This window comes from Oncorhynchus mykiss, chromosome 5, assembly GCF_013265735.2.
Source record: "Oncorhynchus mykiss isolate Arlee chromosome 5, USDA_OmykA_1.1, whole genome shotgun sequence".
In the NCBI taxonomy this organism is placed as follows: domain Eukaryota; kingdom Metazoa; phylum Chordata; class Actinopteri; order Salmoniformes; family Salmonidae; genus Oncorhynchus; species Oncorhynchus mykiss.
The window spans coordinates 79,088,486-79,114,556 of record NC_048569.1 but is presented as its reverse complement, the minus strand read 5'-3'; the positions used below and the strand labels follow the sequence as shown (position 1 = coordinate 79,114,556).

The 26,071-nt window shown below is 40.2% G+C and overlaps 1 protein-coding gene across 9 annotated transcripts in view; it reads right to left on the bottom strand.

The window, feature by feature from the left end:
• The window catches only part of st3gal3a (ST3 beta-galactoside alpha-2,3-sialyltransferase 3a), a 79,797-nt gene that overhangs the window by 27,429 nt on the left and 26,297 nt on the right, over nucleotides 1-26,071 (bottom strand). For all 9 annotated transcript variants that reach the window (XM_021604472.2, XM_036978484.1, XM_021604470.2 and 6 more), the window contains 5 exons: nucleotides 24,913-25,005; nucleotides 13,231-13,325; nucleotides 9,545-9,608; nucleotides 8,824-8,919; nucleotides 8,374-8,560 (listed from right to left, as the gene is read on the bottom strand). In XM_021604472.2, coding sequence (XP_021460147.2) covers nucleotides 8,374-8,560; nucleotides 8,824-8,919; nucleotides 9,545-9,608; nucleotides 13,231-13,325; nucleotides 24,913-25,005 — 535 coding nt within the window. The remainder of the gene's footprint in view (nucleotides 1-8,373; nucleotides 8,561-8,823; nucleotides 8,920-9,544; nucleotides 9,609-13,230; nucleotides 13,326-24,912; nucleotides 25,006-26,071) is intronic.

Genomic DNA, 26,071 nt, shown 5'->3' with positions numbered 1-26,071 from the left:
TCATTATCTGGTTTTATATTATGTTTATAATAGTCTGTATTTGTCATATCATGTCCTTTTTGTTGTTAATAAATTGTTCATAAAAGAAATGAAGAAATCATTACCCTGACGAGAGGTACCGAGAGGAGAGGGATAGGTCAGGGGCATTAAAAACACAGATGAAAAACAAGAGAAGCAAAAAGACCCTGCTGTATCAATATAACTGTCCATTAGGGTAATTAGCTAAGGCTCAAGGAGCATTCCTGACGGGCTGTGTAGGACCAGTTACTGGGATACCTGGCCTGGGACTGAGATGTGCTACCACACAACACAGTAGTCAGGTATGTTGGTCTTGCTGCAGTTAAAAACAACACATCGCTGGTATGTCACTTTAAATCACAACATCCATGTTTGGTACCTTTCCATTCCAGCCATTATAAAGAGCCCATCCTCCCTCCACCAGCTGCCACTGGTGTAAGATGTTAGCGTAGCATCATCACTCTGCTCCAGCTCCAGCTCCAGCTCTAAGCTTCTAACTGAAAGGACAGCTGGTAATCCTGTGTAACGGGAACCATTTTGTTGTCTAACTGAGAAGGCAACCCAACACCTCCTCTCCTCTCAACCCGTACTCACTCAGAGAGAAATGGCCAGTGGGATGGGAAACCCAACAGACCTATCTGGGTTCAAACAGGGTTCATTTTCTTTTAAATACTTTCTATGCACTTGATTGCGCTTGCTCTGACTGAAATGGAAACAATGGAATACTCCAAAAAGTGCAAACCCTCCCTGACCATCTGGCACTCCAGGCCAGGCAAAATCAAACACTCCAAAGTATATAAAAGAAAACCAGTACTATTTGAACCCAGGTCTGTAACCCATCTGTACAGAGGAGGGGAGGGAGGATCAAATAGCTAGACACCTCATATGCATACAGTCACAGCCGTATTCAGTGAAACTGTACCAACCACACTGCTGTGATGAATTCCCCCTTGGTTCAAAAGAATACTTTGCATATTAGCACAGGTTGCGTCCCAAATGACACTCTATTCCCTATATAGGGCTCTTGTCAAAAGTAGTGCACAATAAAGGAAATAGGGTGTCATGTGGGATGCGCGCATTGTATTAAATGAGGCGCACTTTGACCCTGGAGAACACTGAGGCTAGAGTTGTACCCTTCTATGAGTAGGCCATGAGAGTAATTGGTGCTCTTCATAGTACAATGCAACCACTCAGTCCCTGCCTCTGTCTACACTACTGTTATCTATGTACAATCAGGCTACTGCCAGCCAACACTCTCCCTCATTCAGAACCACTGACAATTATGTGTGTGTGTGTGTGTGTGTGTGTGTGTGTGTGTGTGTGTGTGTGTGTCTACTCGTCTGGTAATTGCAGCCTAGCAGTAGTATGAGTCGCAACTTGAGCTCCCTCCTTCTAAAAGCTTATGAATGAGGCTGGTCTCATAATGAATTTCTAAGGCTTGAATCTTTAATACAACATTGTTTGTCTATTTTGACTGTGTAGTGGTAGAAGCGCTAGTGTCAAGCCTTACACATTTACTCCATATCCTCAGATTACTAAATCACACATTATACCAAAGACAGTACAGCATGAAGATAGGATGAAACTGTAGAAATCCCCAAGAATGTTTGTAGGCGATGTCATGGCGACGTTGACTAGCTAAGCTCACGCACAGAAACAGGTCCCCGGGTCGAAAGGTCGTCTCACGCCAAACTGCACATGTGCAGGCCGTCAAATCAAAGCCACTGCTGCAATATCAAGTTGTTTTGACGAAAATGAAAACGTGTCAGTTTCATACTTTCCTGAGGTTGGAGTAATAACATGTTCAACTCCTTAAGACATTGACTTGAATCTAGGTTGTGCACTTAGATTTATAGAAAAATTAACTAACTAAAGAATCATTTTTCACTTCTTTCATTTGCTTCTCAAACTCTGGCCTGGTCTGCTTGGTCAGTTTCTGGCGATGTTGCGCCTCAGGGTTTATAAACTCTGTGATTATACTGTGTACATGACATACAGTGTGAAACTAATGTATACAGTAGTATCCAGGGCTATGTTACTTTGTCCTAATAAGATTCATTGAAAGACTTTACTACAGCTCCATACATGACAAGCAAATCTATTGTTATTATATTATGTCACCTCATACAAGTACTTGGGAGTATGGCTAGACGGTACACTGTCCTTCTCTCAGCACATAACAAAGCTGCAGGATAAAGTTAAATCTAGACTTGGTTTCCTCTATCATAATCACTCCTCTTTCACCCCAGCTGCCAAACTAACCCTGATTCAGATGACCATCCTACCCATGCTAGATTAGGGAGATGTCATTTCTAGATCGGAAGGTAGGGGTGCTCTCGAGCGGCTAGATGTTCTTTACCATTCGGTCAACAGATTTGCCACCAATGCGCCTTATAGGACACATCACTGCACTCCTCTGTAAACTGGTCATCTCTGTATACCTGTCACAAGACAGACTGGTTGATGCTTATTTATAAAACCCTCTTAGGCCTCACTCCTCCCTATCTGAGATACCTACAGCAGCCCCCATCCTCCACATACAACACCTGTTCTGCCAGTCACATTCTGTTAAAGGTCCCCAAAGCACACACATCCCTGGGTCGCTCCTCTTTTCAGTTCGCTGCAGCTAGCAACTGGAACGAGCTGCAACAAACACTCAAACTGGACAGTTTTATCTCCATCTCTTCATTCAAAGACTCAATCTTGGACACTTACTGACAGTTGTGGCTGCTTCACGTGATGTATTGTTGTCTCTACCCTTTTGCCCTTTGTGTTGTCTGTGCCTAACAATTTCTGTACCATGTTGTGCTACTACCATGTTGTGCTACTACCATGTTGTGCTACTACCATGTTGTGCTACTACCATGTTGTGCTACTACCATGTTGTGCTACTACCATGTTGTGCTACTACCATGTTGTGCTACTACCATGTTGTGCCGCTGCCATGTTGTGTCGCTACTGTGTTGTTGTTATGTTACTACCATACTGTGTTGTTGTTATGTTACTACCATACTGTGTTGTTGTTATGTTACTACCATACTGTGTTGTCTGTGCCTAACAATTTCTGTACCATGTTGTGCTACTACCATGTTGTGCCGCTGCCATGTTGTGTCGCTACTGTGTTGTTGTTATGTTACTACCATACTGTGTTGTTGTTATGTTACTACCATACTGTGTTGTTGTTATGTTACTACCATACTGTGTTGTCTGTGCCTAACAATTTCTGTACCATGTTGTGCTACTACCATGTTGTGCCGCTGCCATGTTGTGTCGCTACTGTGTTGTTGTTATGTTACTACCATACTGTGTTGTTGTTATGTTACTACCATACTGTGTTGTTGTTATGTTACTACCATACTGTGTTGTCTGTGCCTAACAATTTCTGTACCATGTTGTGCTACTACCATGTTGTGCCGCTGCCATGTTGTGCCGCTACTGTGTTGTTGTTATGTTACTACCATACTGTGTTGTTGTTATGTTACTACCATACTTTGTTGTCTGTGCCTAACAATTTCTGTACCATGTTGTGCTACTACCATGTTGTGCCGCTGCCATGTTGTGCCGCTACTGTGTTGTTGTTATGTTACTACCATACTGTGTTGTTGTTATGTTACTACCATACTGTGTTGTTGTTATGTTACTACCATACTGTGTTGTTGTTATGTTACTACCATACTGTGTTGTCTGTGCCTAACAATTTCTGTACCATGTTGTGCTACTACCATGTTGTGCCGCTGCCATGTTGTGCCGCTACTGTGTTGTTGTTATGTTACTACCATTCTGTGTTGTTGTTATGTTACTACCATACTGTGTTGTTGTTATGTTACTACCATACTGTGTTGTTGTTATGTTACTACCATACTGTGTTGTCATGTTTTGCTTCAATGCCGTGTTGTTGTCCTAGATCTCTCTTTATGTAGTGTTGTGGTGTCTCTCTTGTCGTGATGCGTGTTTTGTCCTACATTTTTAATCCCAGCCCCCGTCCCCGCAGGAGGCCTTTTGTCTCTTGGTAGGCTGTCATTGTAAATACGAATTTGTTCTTATATGACTTTTCTAGTTAAATAAAGGTGAAATCAAAATTAATAAAAAAGAAAGGCTTTATGTGCGCATACATAAGTGAAGTGTTTTCTTGAGACGCAAGGCCATTTAAAGAGTCAATAAAGAAACAGTAGAGGAATCGCAGTATGACTGTCATGACTAGCTGACTCAGAGTGTCTCTGTCTGTCTGTCTGTCTGTCTGTCCCCTCCCACCCACCCACCTGGCTGTCACTGGGTGAAAAGTCATCCAGACACGGACTCAGAGCACAGGACCACCCCAGTGATAGTTTTATTAATCTATCGTCCGTCCGTCCGCCCGCCCGCCCGTCCGTCCGTCCGCCCGCCCGCCCGCCCGCCCGTCTGTCTGCCTGCCGGCACTGGGCAGGCCAGGTGAGCCCAGGTCTCCTCTCACAGAGCTACTGTTGCTCTCTGATGTGCATCAGACCCCTGAATCCCATAGTCTGCCAGCCCACAGCCCTCTGAACCCTATACTCTCAGACCCCCCTCCTGTTCAAAGTGATCAGAGCAGGGACAGGAGGGAGTCTGTCTGTGGAGACCCTATACACATGGATGAAAAGCGTACTTCATTCCCCAATATGTTTATTTTATTTAAGCCTACTTTCAGACACAATACAATACCATTTGAATCTGACCCATCCTTCTCTAAAGAATGGAGAATGAAGAGAGGAAGGTAGGGAGAATCAGGTTTGCTGAGTTTAACAACATGTTCTATGTGCTCTATTTCCATTCAACCATGAAGGAAGGACCACAGTGACTGTAACCAGAGCTAGACATTTTTCTTCTCAGAGACCAAAAGCATTTCAGTCCCAGCCCTCTAACCTTAACCTTAAAACCATGTCAGAGCCTAACCTTAGAACGCTGCTCTGACCTTCACTGGTCTGTAAGAGTTAAATTAGAGGGAACCTATTGAAATGTATTGTTATTATCACATTCATATTCATTTACAAGCCGGGTTTAAAGAGAGAGAGAAATTACACAATAACAATATCAACTCATAGGTCATCTGTCCGCCCATTATCCTCATTGTACTCTTCCATCAGTCTGTCCTCCCGCCAGGCATTCTGAAAGCATAGCTTGCTCCAACAGTCTAATGAAGCTTGCTTGGGGCTTGCAGAAACTTGAATGAATGATAGTAGGGCAGACTATCCTGTGGAGATCTCTGAAAGAATTCAGACCCCTTGACTTATTCCACATTTTGATACGTTACAGCCTTATTCTAAAATGGATTATATTGTTTTTTTCCCCTCATCAATCTACACACAATACCCCATAATGACAAAGCAAAAACAGATTTTTAGAAATGTTTGTAAATGTATATATAAAAAAGGAAATATCACATTTGCATAATTATTCAGACCCTTTACTCAGTGCTTTGTTGAAGCACCTTTGGCAACAATTATAGCCTAGAGTTTTCTTGGGTATGATGCTACAAACCTGGCACACTTGTATTTGGGGAGTTTTCTGGCTGGGTTACTCAACGACATTCAGAGACTTGTCCCAAAGCCACTCCTGCATTGTCTTGGCTGTGTTCTTAGGGTCGTTGTCCTGTTGGAAGGTGAACCTTCACCCCAGTCTGAGGTCCTGAGAGCTCTGGAGCAGGTTTTCATCAAGGATCTCTCTGTACTTTGTTCCATTCATCTTTCCCTCGATCCTGATTAGTCTCACAGTCCCTGCCACTGAAAAACATCCCCACAACATGATGCTGCCACCACCATGCCTCACCGTAGGGATGGTGCCAGGTTTCCTCCAGATGTGAGGCTTGTCATTCAGGTCAAAGAGTTTAATCTTGGTTTCATCAGACCAGAGAATCTTGTTTCTCATGGTCTGAGTCCTTTAGGTTCCTATAGGCAAACTCCAGGCGAGCTGTCATGTGCCTTTTACTGAGGAGTGGCTTCTCCCATCTCCACAGAGGAACTGGAGTTCAGTCAGAGGGACCATCGTGTTCTTGGTCACCTCCCTGAACAAGGCCCTTCTCCCCCGATAGCTCAGTTTGGCCCGGCAGCCAACTCTAGGAAGAGTCTTAGGTGTTCCAAACATCCTCCATTTAAGAATGATGGAGGCCACTGTGTTCGTGGGGACCTTCAATGCTGCATAAATGTTTTGGTACCCTTCCCCAGATCTGTGCCTTGACATAATCCTGTCTTGGAGCCCTAAGGACAATTCCTTCGACCTCATGGCTTGGTTTTTGCTCTAACATGCACTGTCAACTGTGGGATCTTATATACACAGGTGTGTGCCTTTCCAAATCATGTCCAATCAATTGAATTTACCACAGGTGGACTCCAATCAAGTTGTAGAAACATCTCAATGGAAACAGGATGCACCTGAGCTCAATTTAGAGTTTCATAGCAAAGGGTCTGAATACTTATGTAAATAAGGTATTTCTGTTTCTATTTTTAATACAATTGCAATAATTTCGAAAAACCTGTTTTCGCTTTGTCATTATGGGGTACTGTGTGTAGATTAATGATAATTAATTTTTATAACATTTTAGAATAAAGCTGTAATGTAACAAAATGTGGATAAGGGGTCGGAATACTTTCCAAATGCACTGTACTTCCCACACAAGTATCTCTCTCTTTTTCTCCCCCTCTCTCTCCTTCTTCTCTCTACCCCCCCTCCTCTCTCTTTCTCTCTCTTAACAGCAAGTACAAACCGTAATGCATGTAGACTTGAGGAGACCAGAGGTAAAAGCTCTGTTTTCTTAGCGAGCACAACTCAAGGGTATTCAGGTATATTAGCTAGCTAGGGGATTGAGCTTCTTTCAGTGGCCATGTTCCCTAAGAAAGCCTCTCCTAATCCTGATAAACATCCCCTCAAAGCTGTCATAACCTGAGTATACGGAGCAGCACTATCCAATACTAAATTACTGTGTGTGAAAACAAAAAGCAAATTCTCTAGAGCTAAATTTAAACTGGTCACGTATGTCAACAAAATCCCCAAAATCAAATCAACTTTTATTTGTCATGTATCAAATACAACAGGTGTAGACTTTACCGTGAAATGCTTGCTTACAAGCCCTTTCCAACGATGCAGAATTTAGAAATAATAATGAAATAAGTAACACAAGGAATTAAATCAAATACACAAGAATTGTCCTATATATAGGGAGTACTAGATCAATGTGCAGAGGTACAAGGTATTTGAGGGAGATACTGTATGTACATGAAAGCAGGGTAATCAGGGTAATCAGGCATCAGGATAGATAATAATACAACAACAAAACAACTATAATGTTTCTAGTTTCTCACTTTTAGCAGAGCTGGTAAACTTACTGCTATAACGGCAGCAGCCTCTGCTATGTACCATAAGATACTGGGCTTTAACAATGGGGCCCAGATGTATGCAACAAAGCACCTTCGTTACTATTGTCAGATAAGAGACAGAGAAAGAGCGAGAGAGACTCTCCTTACAGAGATAAGGAGTTATTCACTCTTAGAGACATGCCAATTAACTACATCATTAAGTGTCTGTCCCTCACCTGAGAGAAGAACTATACACTACCTGTAGCACAAAAGAAAGGGACTGCCCTTCAATGGTCTTAAGTTATAAACTAAGCCTGAATAAAAAGACATCCACTCTGTTAGTCTATAGTACTGGCTCACACTATGTCCAATTGGTGATTGTCTCACAGACTGACAACATGCAGCACGCTGGCACTTGCCCTCTAATGTGTCCATTCCTCCACACAGCATACATATTCCTCAAACAAGTGGTATAATGACACATTATTCTCCAGTCACAACAAGTTCTGAGTTCCAAAGTGAGAATATAAGCCTACTATTATCTAGTATTATCCAATTGAATTCAACAGTGTGGTAAAGATGGGTAAATGTCTTCCACTTATCGTCACACGGGGTCTGATCTGATGCCATGTTTTCCTCTCTTGCCATTTCTTAACCCTGATATTTCCTGGGCACAGTGCGACACCATCGTTTACACAGGACAAACAGGTGCATATGGCTTGGTAAAGTTAGCCCAGGGATTCTCTCTGAAGTCTACAGTAACTTCCCACTGCCCTCTACTGGTTAGCCTGGTTAACCAAACATTGCATTTCCAGAACATTAATAGGGGCGCTCTGTGATGGTTAAAATGGCATGTTTCCCAAACATTGACAGAGCTCTCCAGGGAAGTTCCCATCCGGTGGCTATAATGTCTTCTCTATACATTAGGACTCAATTCGAACGTTATTTAACATTATATGAACGTTGCCTGTTTGCTGGGTTAATATTACAAGCCTGGCTTGCCTTGGTTCGGCTCAACTCAGTACTGTGAAAATGGGCTCATTTCCCTTACCAGCCTCTCCTTAAAGATTATGGACCGCAGCCATTTGAAGTCGAGAGCTTTGAAGGCAGAGAGGACGAAGAGGGAGCCCTGTTCGTAGCGTTCAGTCTTCTGGATGGCTCCCTCTGGGTAGGTGATACGCATGGTGGTCTTGGAGCCCACATCCTTTTCATAGCCAGACACTGGAGCCTCATTTAACCTGCAACACACACAGGGGGACTGGGATTAGGAATCGATAAACACAGGGTTCTCACAATCACATAACCTGGGCTCTTTCTCAATTTGTCTTTCCTCAATTCCTCGCATCCTCTCTCTTTGCCTCCTTCTCCAAACATATCGGAGAGAAGGAACTTTGGATGTTCTCTTCTAGAGATTTTGAGAAGGAGGTGAGGAGAGAGGATGGAAGGAATCTAGGGAAGATTATTTAAGAATCCTAGTGTTAATTAATGTGCCTTAACTGACCTTGCAATCACATCGTACTCGTCAATCTTCACACCCATAGACTTGTTGGCCAGAATACCACCATTTCCCATGATGATGCACTTCTTACAACTCTGACTAGAAGAGCAGGGAAAAAACAGCAGAAACACAAGTTCTGAGGTTTGTGAAGTGAGAACATGCCAAGTACTGCACAGTGATTCATTTGATTCTGATATGATATGTAGTTGAGCTTTCGCTATTGGGTCTTATGTTTTAGAGAATGTGACCTATGTTTAGTCTGAGTTCTACATTCCATGTGGAAAAATAAACACATTCTCAATTTCCTTAGTTGATGAAATCAGGTCTGCAGATTCTAGTGGCTGTGGAAAGAACCAAGACCTAAAAAGACAGAACGCTGGCCAGAAGTGAAATTATAAAACTACCAAAACAGCTGCCTGCTGCCTGTGTGATTATAATTCATTAATCCTTATGTTGGAAGTAAAATTACTCAGCAAAGTGTCCTGGATTGGAAAAACATATTTCTAGCCTGGTCCCGGATCTGTTTGTGCTTTCTAGCCAACTCATATCCAATGGTTGTTTTGGCCATAGGAGTTGGCAAGACAGCACAAACAGATCTGGGACCAGACAATAGCTTTTCTGAGACAGCTCCAGAGTTTTCTGAATGTCCTGGCATAAACCCTTTTAAACTCCCCTAGACCTGTTGGTGTAATTGACCTGTTATGGTGCTTGAGGTGTGACATACCTGTCCAGCTCCTCACCCAGACCATAGCTCTTCGTTGCTGTCAGAATATTATCTATGATCTTTTCTGAGGAGAGAATAGGAGAAAAACACAGCATCTGAGTGGAAGATGAAAGTCCTGTAATAAAGAGGCTCTCAACACATAAATCCCACCCTGCATCATCACCTCAGCAGAGAGACCAAGGTAGTGTTGTAAACCTGGTGGACTTGAACACTTTGCTAAACGAACCAGGGAATGAAGCCAGAGGAGAGGCTGGGTGGGCTGACAGAGGGGAGGTGAACACTTCTTCATGTTATACAACCATCAGAGATATCTGGGTGGCCAGGCAGGCAGTCCAGGACAGAGAGGTAAGAGCAGGGCCTCATGCAGAGCATGTACACCTCCTGGGTCGGAGCAGAGAAGCGCTGAGTCCCAAATGGCACCCTATTCCCTATACCGTGCACTACTTTTGCCCAGAGCCCTATGGGTCAAAAGTAATGCACTATATAGGGGAAAGGGTGCAATTTAGGACGCAACAATACAGTATACAGCTTAAGATACTGGGAGGGAAAACGACAGGGCACGAAGAAATCCCCGGTTAGAGGAACAACATTTTGAAATAGGCACATTCTCCAGGCTGATGCGAGCCACAATCCTTGGACCTCAGGGAATGAGGTTACATCACGACACCTCTGGAATCTTAGATGCTCTGGTTCTTTCAATACAACACTATATAACTGGCTATTTATCTAGCCGGTTATTCTAGGAAGAAAAAAAGTGTAGAGTAAAGAATAACTTCAATCTGGATGTTTTCTATGCAATTGATGAGGGTAAATACACGTGCCCTATAATTCAGGGGATCAGGATTAAAATGATTGGGAAAACAGATGTAAGCTCTGAAATGCTGGACCATTTAACACGAGACGAAAGTCCACACGATTTGACTGTATAGCCTAGCAGTTGCGTGCTATTCATGATTATTGACATTCAACTAAATTGCCAGGGCATTAAATTGTCATTAGATACTGTTTCTCAGATACAATGGAGATCATAAGATGGAATCGTACTCCCACATGACCCAAGGATGACATTTTAGTCCGACATAATGGAATAATGGAATCACAGAGTTATGGAATCAGACCTTTTCATTTGTCATGAGTCATTTTTGAACTTTTATGGATTCAGTCCATAAAAACGGAGTCCCTATTTGACACATGATTTAAACGAATAACACATTTCCGTGACACAACCTACGATAGAATAATTAAGGGTCGCTCAGAAGCTGTCAACACCATTTTTTGTGGAGACAGTTACATCTTCGTCCAAAATTTCTTGGATATCTGTAGTGTGACTAACACTGGAGAGATAGGGCTACGTCTCAAATCACACCCTTTTCCCTATATAGTGCACTGCTATTGAGTAGTGCACTATATAGGGAATAGGGTGCCATTTGGGACGCATTCGAGCTGTTGACTACTGCGGTGATATCCCAGATACAAACAGACTAGATCAATCAGGATGGATGGAATCAGTTGAAAAGATTGTCTCTCCTTCCAGTCAAACCACACAGCTGATATCAGATGAGAGGGCTAAGCTACCATATCACCATCTGTAAGGGAGGGGGACCTAGGCTAGGCACATTCCAGAACAAAACAAATCTCTGACAATGAAGGACTCCAACCAGATCTACCAACATCAAAAGAAGGGCTTACGTATGACCTTAATAACCTATGTTCAGTGTGATCCCACAAACGTACCTATTTATTTAACTAGGCAAGTCAGCTAAGAACAAATTCTTATTTACAATGACGGCCTACCCCCGGACGACGCTGGGACAATTGTGTGCCGCCCTATGGGACTCCCAATCATGGCCGGTTGTGATACAGCTTAGAATCTAACTAAGGTCTATAGTGACGCCTTTAGCACTGAGATGCAGTGCCTTAGACCGCTGCGCCACTCGGGAGCCCTACTACTGAGCCTCAGAACAGAAAATGCCCAGGACGTGTTAGTTGGATGGGAGAAGAGAGTCTGTGTTGGTTGGGCTTCCTGGTTCAGATCAGCCATGAGCATGAGGGCAGGCAGTCAGGCCACAAATACCTCACTGATTATTACTGATTAACACATTTAAATGAGAATAACCTGTATAAATAAAGGTTAAATTAAATAAAACTGATTAGCTGATGCTGTTTTGAAGACAAGGCTACATACACTGTAGCTACTCATTACACCATTAGCATGTGTTTGGGTGGGATACTTGCGGTGTGAGGATCAAAAGCCTGGGACTGGGTGGTAATCAGGGCCTGTGACTGGTAGGCAGAAGGATGTGACGGTCAGACAGTGGTGCTGTGTTGGTGCTTCTCAATGCTACTGCCAAAGGGCAGGACATTGATGGACACAGTTCTCAGAGTCACAGATTTCTACGAGAACGCTAGCTAGCTATCACCCTTCCTCTGATACCGAGAACCATGAACATCAAGACATGATCTTAACATGTTCTTCACACGCAACATGATGAGATAGACTACACAACCATCTCTCGATACCTTTCCAGAGATATTTAGAGCACTGACACACTCGTTATCATAACTACATTTAGCCAGATTTATATTAAAACAGATTCCATTATATTAATATTGAACCCAAAATATTTATGTAAAACTTCGATGAGATGAAACACTTTAATTAAATGGGTGATCTCATTGTTTTAGAACGGAAGTGAGGGGCAGGAAGACGAGGCAGGTTGGTGCTTTGCTGTCATAGCCTGATCCCTGCATAGCAGCCTGATCCCTGCATAGAGTCCTGATCCCTGCATAGCAGCCTGATTCCTGCATAGCGGCCTGATCCCTGCATAGCGGCCTGATCCCTGCATAGCAGCCTGATCCCTGCATAGCAGCCTGATCCCTGCATAGAGGCCTGATCCCTGCATAGCGGCCTGATCCCTGCATAGCGGCCTGATCCCTGCATAGAGTCCTGATCCCTGCATAGAGGCCTGATCCTTGCATAGAGGCCTGATCCCTGCATAGCAGCCTGATTCCTGCATAGCGGCCTGATCCCTGCATAGCGGCCTGATCCCTGCATAGAGGCCTGATCCCTGCATAGAGGCCTGATCCCTGCATAGAGGCCTGATCCCTGCATAGCGGCCTGATTCCTGCATAGCGGCCTGATCCCTGCATAACGGCCTGATCCCTGCATAGAGGCCTGATCCCTGCATAGCAGCCTGATCCCTGCATAGCAGCCTGATCCCTGCATAGAGGCCTGATCCCTGCATAGCGGCCTGATCCCTGCATAGCGGCCTGATCCCTGCATAGAGGCCTGATCCCTGCATAGCGGCCTGATCCCTGCATAGCGGCCTGATCCCTGCATAGCGGCCTGATCCCTGCATAGAGGCCTGATCCCTGCATAGAGGCCTGATCCCTGCATAGAGGCCTGATCCCTGCATAGAGGCCTGATCCCTGCATAACTTGGAGCAGCAGTGATGTTCTTCTCGATAAGGCCAGTATTTGTTCTCTCCCTCGTCTTAGCACTGACCCAGAACCCATAGCTACATCCTCCTCCCTGTAGGTGAGCTGCTTGGCTTTCTCGAGGCAACAGCATCCTCTACCAGGAGCTCCCCATTCTTCATGGTCATCCAACTGTGATTTGACTAACTATGAACAAAGACATGGATGTCAGTGGATGAAATAAACAGATACAAAACTGAGGTCCATACCTTGCGTTTTTATTCCAAAAGGTGAGAAAAAGTTGCTGATCTTGGAGAATCGTCTAAAGTTTGGATCGAGGAACATAGGGGCTGGTTTAGCGAACCTGGAGATAAACGGAGAGAGCACAATTTATAAAAAGTGAGTGAGACTAGTTCTTAACCTTGATTTAACTAGGCAAGTGAGTTATTAAGAAAAATATATTATTTACAATGACGGTCTAAATGGCTCGTTCAGGGGCAGAACAAGAGATTTTTACCTTGTCAGCTCAGGGATTCGATCTAGCAACCTTTTGGTTACTGGCCCAATGCTCTAACCACTACGCTACCTGCCGCTAGTGACAATTAACAGACCATAAATAAGAGCAGCCAGACAGACAGGCACACATGGACAGACATACAGACACAGACAGACAGACACAGACAGACACACAGCCCCCACGTGGAGGTAAGGCAGGAGATGCTCTGATTAATGTGAAGCAGCATGCTTTACAGGATTACAGGAGTTGAGTTTCATGTAATCCACTGGCTGTCTCCCTCTTTATCAGCACCCAGAGCAGAGAGGAGAGATGTCGTACTGTTACAGTTCAACCATGAGAGGGGAAAAAAATTATCATGACCTAAGGTGAGTGAACACTCAGGAACACTATAATAACTAGCATGGGTTAAATAGTGGTCAATAGGGATCTTCTGTTGTACTCTCCAGTGTGTTAGTATCAGGCATCTTTAACATCATGTTTTTGTTTTCTTTATGCATTTATTTAACTAGGCAAGTCAGTTAAGAACAAATAATTATTTACAAAGACGGCCTACCGGGGAACCCTTTTTCAGGGGCAGAATGACAGATTTTTTTTACCTTGTCAGCTCGGGGATTTGATCCAGCAACCTTTCGGTTACTGGCCCAACGATGTAACCGCTAGGCTACCTGCCGCCCCATCATCCCTACCATGGTTTGACTAACAGGCTATACCTCAGTCTCCTCTGTCTGTGAATGACTAGCCACATCATCTTGAGAGAGCACTCTAAGGTCTAATCATACTATAACTGTAAACACAAACACTGATTCCATTCTACAATGAAATCAGACACTTTTCACAATGAGCAGTTTGACCCTTCATTGTAGGTAATTGACCGTGATGCAGGTTGTTGCCCGTGATGCAGGTAGTTGACCGTAATGCAGGTACTGTGTTGACCGTGATGCAGGTATTTGACCGTGTTGCAGGTACTGTGTTGACCGTGATGCAGGTAGTTGACCGTAATGCAGGTACTGTGTTGACCGTGATGCAGGTAGTTGACCGTAATGCAGGTACTGTGTTGACCGTGATGCAGGTAGTTGACCGTAATGCAGGTACTGTGTTGACCGTGATGCAGGTAGTTGAACATAATGCAGGTAGTTGACCGTAATGCAGGTACTGTGTTGACCGTAATGCAGGTAGTTGAACATAATGCAGGTAGTTGACCGTAATGCAGGTACTGTGTTGACCGTAATGCAGGTACTGTGTTGACCGTGATGCAGGTAGTTGACCGTAATGCAGGTACTGTGTTGACCGTGATGCAGGTAGTTGACCGTAATGCAGGTACTGTGTTGACCGTGATGCAGGTAGTTGAACATAATGCAGGTAGTTGACCGTAATGCAGGTACTGTGTTGACCGTAATGCAGGTACTGTGTTGACCATAATGCAGGTAGTTGAACATAATGCAGGTAGTTGACCGTAATGCAGGTACTGTGTTGACCGTGATGCAGGTACTGTGTTGACCGTAATGCAGGTAGTTGAACATAATGCAGGTAGTTGACCGTAATGCAGGTACTGTGTTGACCGTGATGCAGGTAGTTGAACATAATGCAGGTAGTTGACCGTGATGCAGGTAGTTGACCGTAATGCAGGTACTGTGTTGACCGTGATGCAGGTAGTTGAACATAATGCAGGTAGTTGAACATAATGCAGGTACTGTGTTGACCGTAATGCAGGTAGTTGACCGTGATGCATGTAGTTGACCGTAATGCAGGTAGTTGACCGTGATGCAGGTAGTTGACCGTAATGCAGGTAGTTGACCGTAATGCAGGTAGTTGACCGTAATGCAGGTAGTTGACCGTGATGCAGGTAGTTGACCGTGATGCAGGTAGTTGACCGTGATGCAGGTAGTTGACCGTGATGCAGGTAGTTGATCGTAATGCAGGTAGTTGACCGTGATGCAGGTAGTTGATCGTAATGCAGGTAGTTGACCGTAATGCAGGTAGTTGACCGTGATGCAGGTAGTTGATCGTAATGCAGGTAGTTGACCGTAATGCAGGTAGTTGACCGTGATGCAGGTAGTTGACCGTAATGCAGGTAGTTGACCGTGATGCAGGTAGTTGATCGTAATGCAGGTAGTTGACCGTAATGCAGGTAGTTGACCGTGATGCAGGTAGTTGACCATGATGCAGGTAGTTGACTGTGATGCAGGTAGTTGACCGTGATGCAGGTAGTTGACCGTAATGCAGGTAGTTGACCGTGATGCAGGTAGTTGACCATGATGCAGGTACTGTGTTGGCCGTAATGCAGGTAGTTGACCGTAATGCAGGTACTGTGTTGACCGTGATGCAGGTAGTTGACCGTAATGCAGGTAGTTGACCGTGATGCAGGTAGTTGACTGTGATGCAGGTAGTTGACCGTAATGCAGGTAGTTGACCGTGATGCAGGTGGTTGACTGTGATGCAGGTAGTTGACCGTGATGCAGGTAGTTGACCGTAATGCAGGTACTGTGTTGACCGTGATGCAGGTAGTTGACTGTGATGCAGGTAGTTGACCGTAATGCAGGTACTGTGTTGACCGTAATGCAGGTAGTGTGTTGACCGTGATGCAGGTAGTTGACTGTGATGCAGGTTGTTGACCGTGATGTAGGTTGTTGACCGTGATGCAGGTAGTTGACCGTGATGCAGGTAGTTGACCGTAATGCAGGTATTTGACCGTGTTGCAGGTACTGTGTTGACCGTAATGCAGGTACTGTGTTGACCGTGATGCAGGTAGTTGATCGTAATGCAGGTAGTTGACCGTGATGTAGGTAGTTGACTGTGATGTAGGTAGTTGACCGTTAACCGTGATGCAGGTAGTTGACCGTGATGTAGGTGCGAGATACACATAAGGGCCAAGACCACAGTGTAGAAGTGTCCTGCCACCTGGATCAACCATAGACTGGCACCAGTTTAAAGACATACTGATGCCAACTGATATGTCAGACACCTAATGAGGGTATTTTTTGTTTTTACAAACAGTAAGGTAATCCTTTTACCACGACTCATAATAACTACTGCACCACTCTGAGACCACATACCATTCCACTTGATTCTTCCTTTAGAGAAACGCATGCAGTTTCACCCAGTACATCTGAAGTCCGATTGAGTTTGAGGGGGAATGTTCAACATTGCATGTAAAATGAAAATTACAGTTAGGCTAACTCATTTTTTGTTGGTTTAGTGTTTCAACAAACATTTAGTATGTTCTGGTCTATTTAGTGCTCACATCTGTCTCCACTTTGAGATATCAAGCCTCAGACTGGGCCTCTGACTGACTGGGAACCTGGGTCCTCTTCATTTGGGCACACAATGGCAAACATTTTACAACGTTGTGCAACATAAAATGAAAATGAGCCTTCCTTAAGTCCAGATAGTCCATCCTTGTTTTCTTACGTAGGTGCCTAATGAACATGACCTTGGATGTTGTGTCACCACGAGTTTCAGACTGACATTTTCCATAAGGCCACATCCTCAGAATGAAAAAGGACATACTTTAAGGTATATATGAGATAACACTATCGCAGGAGAGAAAGACCCCACCAAGAAAAGATAATGCTGGCCAGAGGGACCAATTAGCCCAGGACAAGCTCTACAGAACTCTGTCTCTAAACATTGTACTTGATCAAACCATGTCTGTCTCCCTGCCAGAGAGCCACTTGTGTATGTGTGTGTGTGTGTGTGTGTGTGTGAACCTGCTCAGAGCTTCTGACAAGGCCAACACTCTTGATTATATGGCTATTTGCATGTTGCTCTGAGGCATCATGCTAAGACTTTCAGAACACTAAAGGAAAACGAAACCCGTCACATGGGACCTTTTCTCCAACTCAATCAAGAAACACAGAATGAAGAATTAGCCAAAACAAATCATGAGTAATTAATGTTAACTCAAGCAGCCATGATTTGCTCCACTGACAAAGGTTAGACTTCATACCATGTATATAATACATTCAGCTTTTGAGTTTTGACAAAGAAAACTTGGAGATAATGTTGTTTCTGGTGTACCAGACTAGTAAATATTCGGAATACAGTAATATCACAATTTAAGTTCCCTCTCAACAAAACAAAAGACACCTGTAGATGGTGGAAGAAACCTCACCCAGAACAGAGATGATGTAGAAACCTCACCCAGAAATGAGATGATGGAGAAACCTCACCCAGAACAGAGATGATGGAGAAACCTCACCCAGAACAGAGATGATGGAGAAACCTCACCCAGAAATGAGATGATGGAGAAACCTCACCCAGAACAGAGATGGAGAAAACCTCACCCAGAAATGAGATGATGGAGAAACCTCACCCAGAACAGAGATGAAGAAACCTCACCCAGAACAGAGATGATGGAGAAACCTCACCCAGAACAGAGATGATGGAGAAACCTCACCCAGAACAGAGATGATGGAGAAACCTCACCCAGAACAGAGATGATGGAGAAACCTCACCCAGAACAGAGATGATGGAGAAACCTCACCCAGAAATGAGATGATGGAGAAACCTCACCCAGAACAGAGATGATGGAGAAACCTCACCCAGAAATGAGATGATGGAGAAATCTCACCCAGAACAGAGATGATGGAGAAACCTCACCCAGAACAGAGATGATGGAGAAACCTCACCCAGAAATGAGATGATGGAGAAACCTCACCCAGAAATGAGATGATGGAGAAACCTCACCCAGAAATGAAATGGTGGAAGAAACCTCACCCAGAAATGAGATGATGGAGAAACCTCACCCAGAACAGAGATGATGGAGAAACCTCACCCAGAACAGAGATGATGGAGAAACCTCACCCAGAAATGAGATGATGGAGAAAACCTCACCCAGAACAGAGATGATGGAGAAACCTCACCCAGAAATGAGATGATGGAGAAACCTCACCCAGAACAGAGATGATGGAGAAACCTCACCCAGAACAGAGATGATGGAGAAACCTCACCCAGAAATGAGATGATGGAGAAACCTCACCCAGAACAGAGATGATGGAGAAACCTCACCCAGAAATGAGATGATGGAGAAATCTCACCCAGAACAGAGATGATGGAGAAACCTCACCCAGAACAGAGATGATGGAGAAACCTCACCCAGAAATGAGATGATGGAGAAACCTCACCCAGAACAGAGATGATGGAGAAACCTCACCCATAAATGAAATGGTGGAAGAAACCTCACCCAGAAATGAGATGATGGAGAAACCTCACCCAGAACAGAGATGATGGAGAAACCTCACCCAGAACAGAGATGATGGAGAAACCTCACCCAGAAATGAGATGATGGAGAAAACCTCACCCAGAACAGAGATGATGGAGAAACCTCACCCAGAAATGAGATGATGGAGAAACCTCAACCAGAACAGAGATGATGAAGAAACCTCACCCAGAACAGAGATGATGGAGAAACCTCACACAGAACAGAGATGATGGAGAAACCTCACCCAGAACAGAGATGATGGAGAAACTTCACCCAGAACAGAGATGACGGAGAAACCTCACCCAGAACAGAGAAAGTGTTTGTTTAACCCAGACAACCCCTTCAGTCTTGGCAGCTGTTGTTTTTTTGTTCATGTGTAATATCACATAATGAACAGCAAATTAGCTGTGATCTGGCGGGAGATAACAAACGGCTAATCAGAGAATGCTGGAATGTCTGCAGCTTAACAACTAAGTAATGCTTTGCTGTGCAGGGCAGGCCTTATGAATGAGAGCCTATTTCCTTTGGGGCCCTCAGTCGCATACCGACAATCCTCCTCTCACCTGCTGCTAATTTGTCTCTCAGAGAGAAGAAGAAAGGAGAAAGAAGAAGCAGAAAGAAGGAGAAGAATAATGAGAAGAATCAAATCAAACTTTATTTGTCACATGCGCCAAATAAAACAAGTGTAGTAGACCTTACTGTGAAGTGCAATACTTACAAGCTCTTAACCAACAGTGCACTTCAAGAAAGAGTTATGAAAAAATTTACCAAATAAACTAAAGTCAGAAAATATAAAAAAGTAACACAACAAAATATCAATAATGAGGCTATATTTGCGGGGGTAGGTTAGTCGAGGTAATTTGTACATGTAACTAGGAGTGAAGTGACTATGTAAATACTCCGGTGGCCATTTGATGAATTGTTCAGCAGTCTTATGGCTTGGGGATAGAAGCTGTTAAGGAGCCTTTTGGTCAAAGACTTGGTGCTGCGATACTGTTGAAGAAGAAGAAGAAGAAGAAGAAGAAGGAGGAAAAAGAAAGAAGAAAGAAGAAGAAGGATAAGAAGAAGAACGAAGGAAAAAGAAAAAGAAGAAAGAATAAGGAAAGAGAAAGAAGAACAAGAAGAAAAACAAGAAAGAAGAAAAAGAAGAAGTAGAAGAAGGAAAGAGAAAGAAGAACAAGAAGAAAAAGGAAAGAGAAAGAAGAACAAGAAGAAAAACAAGAAAGAAGAAGAAGAAGGAAAGAGAAAGAAGAAATAAAAAAAAGAAGAAGTAGAAGAAGGAAAGAAGAAGTAGAAGAAGGAAAGAAGAAGTAGAAGAAGAAGGAAGAAAAATAAGAAGGAGAAGAAGGAAGGAGAAAAAAGGAAGAAGAAAGAAGAAAAATAAGGAGAAGAAGAAAACAACGTAGAATATCGGTCAGTTTAAGGTTTTTCTCTCTCTCTCTCAAATATCTCTCTCTATCTCTCTGTGTATTGTGGGAGTTGCGTGTCTAAGGGTGCTAAACGAGACCAGATAAGTGGATGGGGCCCATCGCTCTCACGCACTGGGACGACCGCACAGCACAACAGACCAAAAAAAGATACCAACTCCCATCGGACTGCCTGATGCATCCTGGGGCTCTTATTTAAAATAGTGAAAGAGAAAGAGAGAAAGAGACAGAGACATAGAGATGGGGTGGTTAGAGAGAGGGAGCGAGAGAGAGAGAGAGAGAGAGAGCGAGAGAGAGAGAGATGGGGGTGGTTAGAGGGAGAGAGAGACAGAGAGATGGGGATGGTTAGAGTGAGAGAGAGAGAGAGAGAGAGGGAGAGAGAGAGAGAGAGAGAGAGAGAGAGAGAGAGAGAGAGGCCCTGAGAAAACACCATACACAGGTGAAGGCATTTTCATGGTGTGGAGCCTTATCTAGTGTTGAATAATTGAGAAAGGGAAATGGGATCTTCCATCTCTCACGCCACTCTGAACAGGGAGATTTCCACATGACAGGACTAGTGTCCATGATGACACAAGGTACATAAGTTAAGTACATTGTGTAAGAAGGAGATAGATAGACAAGAGCATAAATGGGAACTGGATCGGGATCGCTCAGTGACCATAGTCTTCTCTTGTCATTAATAAGTCAGGGTCAACATTCACTACACATCAGGATCGTTAATTGCAGGCTTTGACAAGACATTTGTGTATGTATCGTTCATAGTGATTTACACTATCCTTTTAATAATAACCAATATTAAAACTACCAAATAAAGTTCACATCAGTGGTAACTTAATGAAACATCTGACATCTTCAATATATAATGTGTAAAATAGAGTTGTCTGAAATGTGTAATGGATGACCAGGAGGAAAATGTGTTTCCACAGTGCTGTGGATGGTAGGAAATCAGTGACCTTTCACCAGGCAGAGGCAGAGGGTATATCTCAATTTGTCTTTCCTTGATTCCTCATGTCCTGTCTCCTTGCCTCCTCAAAACACATTGGAAGAGAACATCCAAGGCCCCTCTCCTTCAGATCTTCTCCACCAATATTTTTTGATAAGGTTGCAAATAGAGAGGACACAAGTAATCAAAGAAAGATTGAGAAAGATCCAAAGAAGCACAAGTCACAGGAAGGTCAACATCTTCACTGAGGGTTCCCTGACCCTTGACCCCTAAACTGTCAAATTGGAGGACCATCTGAGTCATTCTAACCAATCGTCTGGGGTCAGGTCACCTATGACTCTCCATGGCTGTCTCTCTCTAGTCGGGGCGAGCCGGACAATGAGCCAGTGGTCTGCCAGCAGACAAAGCAGCAGTTCTATGCTTCCTATGTTTTTTTTCTGGAGGGAGGAAGCGACTCATGCTCACAATGTGAGAGGGGCTTTCTGTTGGATCTGAGATGGAGCCGACGATAATCTGTGGGTTTATTGTGAAGATGTCGAGACTCAATGAAGTTGCATATACAATACAGTAGGGCACTGAGGATTAGAAAGTACAACTGAATGGAGTCATGAGAGCGAAAGCTTTGGTCAGAGAGAGTGAAAGAAAACTGTGAATGAGGCCGTTGTCAAAGTAGCGCCATCATCATCTCAACTAAGCTTAAAGTAACACACTTTACTAAAATAGGGAGAGAAAATTATCATGGGGTGCTGAATTATAACGATGTCTCATAAACCAAATGATATAATATCATACATGTATCATAAACCAAATGATATAATATCATAAATGTATCATAAACCAAATGATATAATATCATAAATGTATCATAAAACAAATTATAGAATATCATAAATGTATCATAAACCAAATTATATAATATCATAAATGTATCATAAACCAAATGATATAATATCATAAATGTATCATAAAACAAATTATATAATATCATAAATGTATCATAAACCAAATGATATAATATCATAAATGTATCATAAACCAAATTATATAATATCATAAACCAAATTATATAATATCATAAACCAAATGATATAATATCATAAATGTATCATAAACCAAATGATATAATATCATAAATGTATCATAAACCAAATGATATAATATCATAAATGTATCATAAACCAAATTATATAATATCATACATGTATCATAAACCAAATGATATAATATCATAAATGTATCATAAACCAAATTATATAATATCATAAATGTATCATAAACCAAATTATATAATATCATAAATGTATCATAAACCAAATGATATAATATCATAAATGTATCATAAACCAAATTATATAATATCATAAATGTATCATAACCCAAATAACACTATATAATATCATAAATGTATCATAAACCAAATTATATAATATCATAAATGTATCATAAACCAAATGATATAATATCATAAATGTATCATAAACCAAATGATATAATATCATAAATGTATCATAAACCAAATTATATAATATCATAAATGTATCATAAACCAAATTATATAATATCATAAATGTATCATAAACCAAATTATATAATATCATAAACCAAATTATATAATATCATAAATGTATCATAAACCAAATTATATAATATCATAAACCAAATTATATAATATCATAAATGTATCATACACCAAATGCCACTATATAATATCATAAACCAAATTATATAATATCATAAATGTATCATACACCAAATGACACTATATAATATCATAAACAAAATTATATAATATCATAAATGTATCATAAACCAAATTATATAATATCATAAACCAAATTATATAAATATCATAAACCAAATTATATAATATCATAAATGTATCATAAACCAAATTATATAATATCATAAACCAAATTATATAATATCATAAACCAAATGATATAATATCATAAATGTATCATAAACCAAATTATATAATATCATAAACCAAATTATATAATATCATAAACCAAATTATATAATATCATAAACCAAATTATATAATATCATAAACCAAATTATATAATATCATAAACCAAATTATATAATATCATAAATGTATCATAAACCAAATTATATAATATCATAAACCAAATTATATAATATCATAAACCAAATTATATAATATCATAAACCAAATTATATAATATCATAAATGTATCATAACCCAAATAACACTATATAATATCATAAATGTATCATAAACCAAATGATATAATATCATAAATGTATCATAAAACAAATTATATAATATCATAAATGTATCATAAACCAAATTATATAATATCATAAATGTATCATAAACCAAATTATATAATATCATAAATGTATCATAAACCAAATTATATAATATCATAAATGTATCATAAACCAAATGATATAATATCATAAATGTATCATAAACCAAATTATATAATATCATAAATGTATCATACACCAAATGACACTATATAATATCATAAATGTATCATAAACCATATTATATAATATCATAAACAAAATTATATAATATCATAAATGTATCATAAACCAAATTATATAATATCATAAACCAAATTATATAAATATCATAAACCAAATTATATAATATCATAAATGTATCATAAACCAAATTATATAATATCATAAACCAAATTATATAATATCATAAACCAAATTATATAATATCATAAATGTATCATAAACCAAATTATATAATATCATAAACCAAATTATATAATATCATAAATGTATCATAACCCAAATAACACTATATAATATCATAAATGTATCATAAACCAAATTATATAATATCATAAATGTATCATAAAACAAATTATATAATATCATAAATGTATCATAAACCAAATTATATAATATCATAAACAAAATTATATAATATCATTAATGTATCATAAACCAAATTATATAATATCATAAACCAAATTATATAAATATCATAAACCAAATTATATAATATCATAAATGTATCATAAACCAAATTATATAATATCATAAACCAAATTATATAATATCATAAACCAAATTATATAATATCATAAATGTATCATAAACCAAATTATATAATATCATAAACCAAATTATATAATATCATAAATGTATCATAACCCAAATAACACTATATAATATCATAAATGTATCATAAACCAAATTATATAATATCATAAATGTATCATAAAACAAATTATATAATATCATAAATGTATCATAAACCAAATTATATAATATCATAAATGTATCATAAACCAAATTATATAATATCATAACTGTATCATAAACCAAATGATATAATATCATAAATGTATCATAAACCAAATGATATAATATCATAAATATATCATAAACCAAATTATATAATATCATAAATGTATCATAAACCAAATTATATAATATCATAAATGTATCATAAAAGAAATTATATAATATCATAAATGTATCATAAACCAAATTATATAATATCATAAACCAAATTATATTATATCATAAATGTATCATAAACCAAATTATATAATATCATAAATGTATCATAAACCAAATTATAGAATATCATAAATGTATCATAAACCAAATTATAAACTGGGTGGTTCGAGCCCTGAATGCTGATTGGCTGAAAGCCGTGGCATATCAGGGCATGACAAAACACATTTTTACTGCTCTAATTATATAATTAAGCAATAAAACCCCCTGGGGTTTGTGGTATTTGGCGTTGCGTTGTGCATAAGAACAGCCCTTATCCATGTTATATTGCCCATATACCACACTCCCTCGGGTCTTATTGCTTAATTATATCACATCATATCAGAAATGTAAAAAGCTTTGGCTCACATTGGATAGATGGCGGTCATCTTGGCAGCTGCGTAGCCAGGCTTACAGACTCCCTCGCTGAGATTACCATACTTGTACATCAGCTCCAAAGGTCTGTGGTACAAAGAGGAGAGGTCAGAGACAGAGAAGAGGTCACGCAAGAGGAGAGGTCATAGACAGAGAAGAGGCCACACAAGGAGGAGAGGTCAGAGACAGAGAAAAGGTCACACGAGGAGGAGAAGAGATGGTGTGTGAGCATGAATAGAAGCTTTCTAAAAGCCTAAAAAGCTACACAAGCCTTAGAAAATAACCAGGAACATTCTGCATAACTGGAACTGTTAAGAACAAACAACTAGATCATTGAACCTTTGAATCCAAAAAATACATTTTGATTAATATTTGATGGCTCTGTACTGTAAACAAATATCTTAACATGTCTTTAATCTGTCATTGCTGTGTACAACTAACTGTAAGTCTAATGCACAAGTAGTTTTGGTATGCAATGTGGAAACACTTCAAATCATTCATATTGACCTGTCACAAAGGTATTATAACATCCATCTTGCTAATGTGATAGTGTATATGATACTCTATCATAATATATGATACCCTATCATAATATATGATACTCTATCATAATATATGATACTCTATCATAATACATGATACTCTATCATAATATATGATACTCTATCATAATATATGATACTCTATCATAATACATGATACTCTATCATAATACATGATACTCTATCATAATATATGATACTCTATCATAATATATGATACTCTATCATAATATATGATACTCTATCATAATATACGATACTCTATCATAATATACGATACTCTATCATAATATACGATACTCTATCATAATATATGATACTCTATCATAATATATGATACTCTATCATAATGTACAATACTCTATCATAATATATGATACTCTATCATAATATATGATACTCTATCATAATATATGATACTCTATCATAATACATGATACTCTATCATAATACATGATACTCTATCATAATATATGATACTCTATCATAATATATGATACTCTATCATAATGTACAATACTCTATCATAATATATGATACTCTATCATAATATATCATACTCTATCATAATATATCATACTCTGAAAGAAAACAGTACAAGATACTGTATC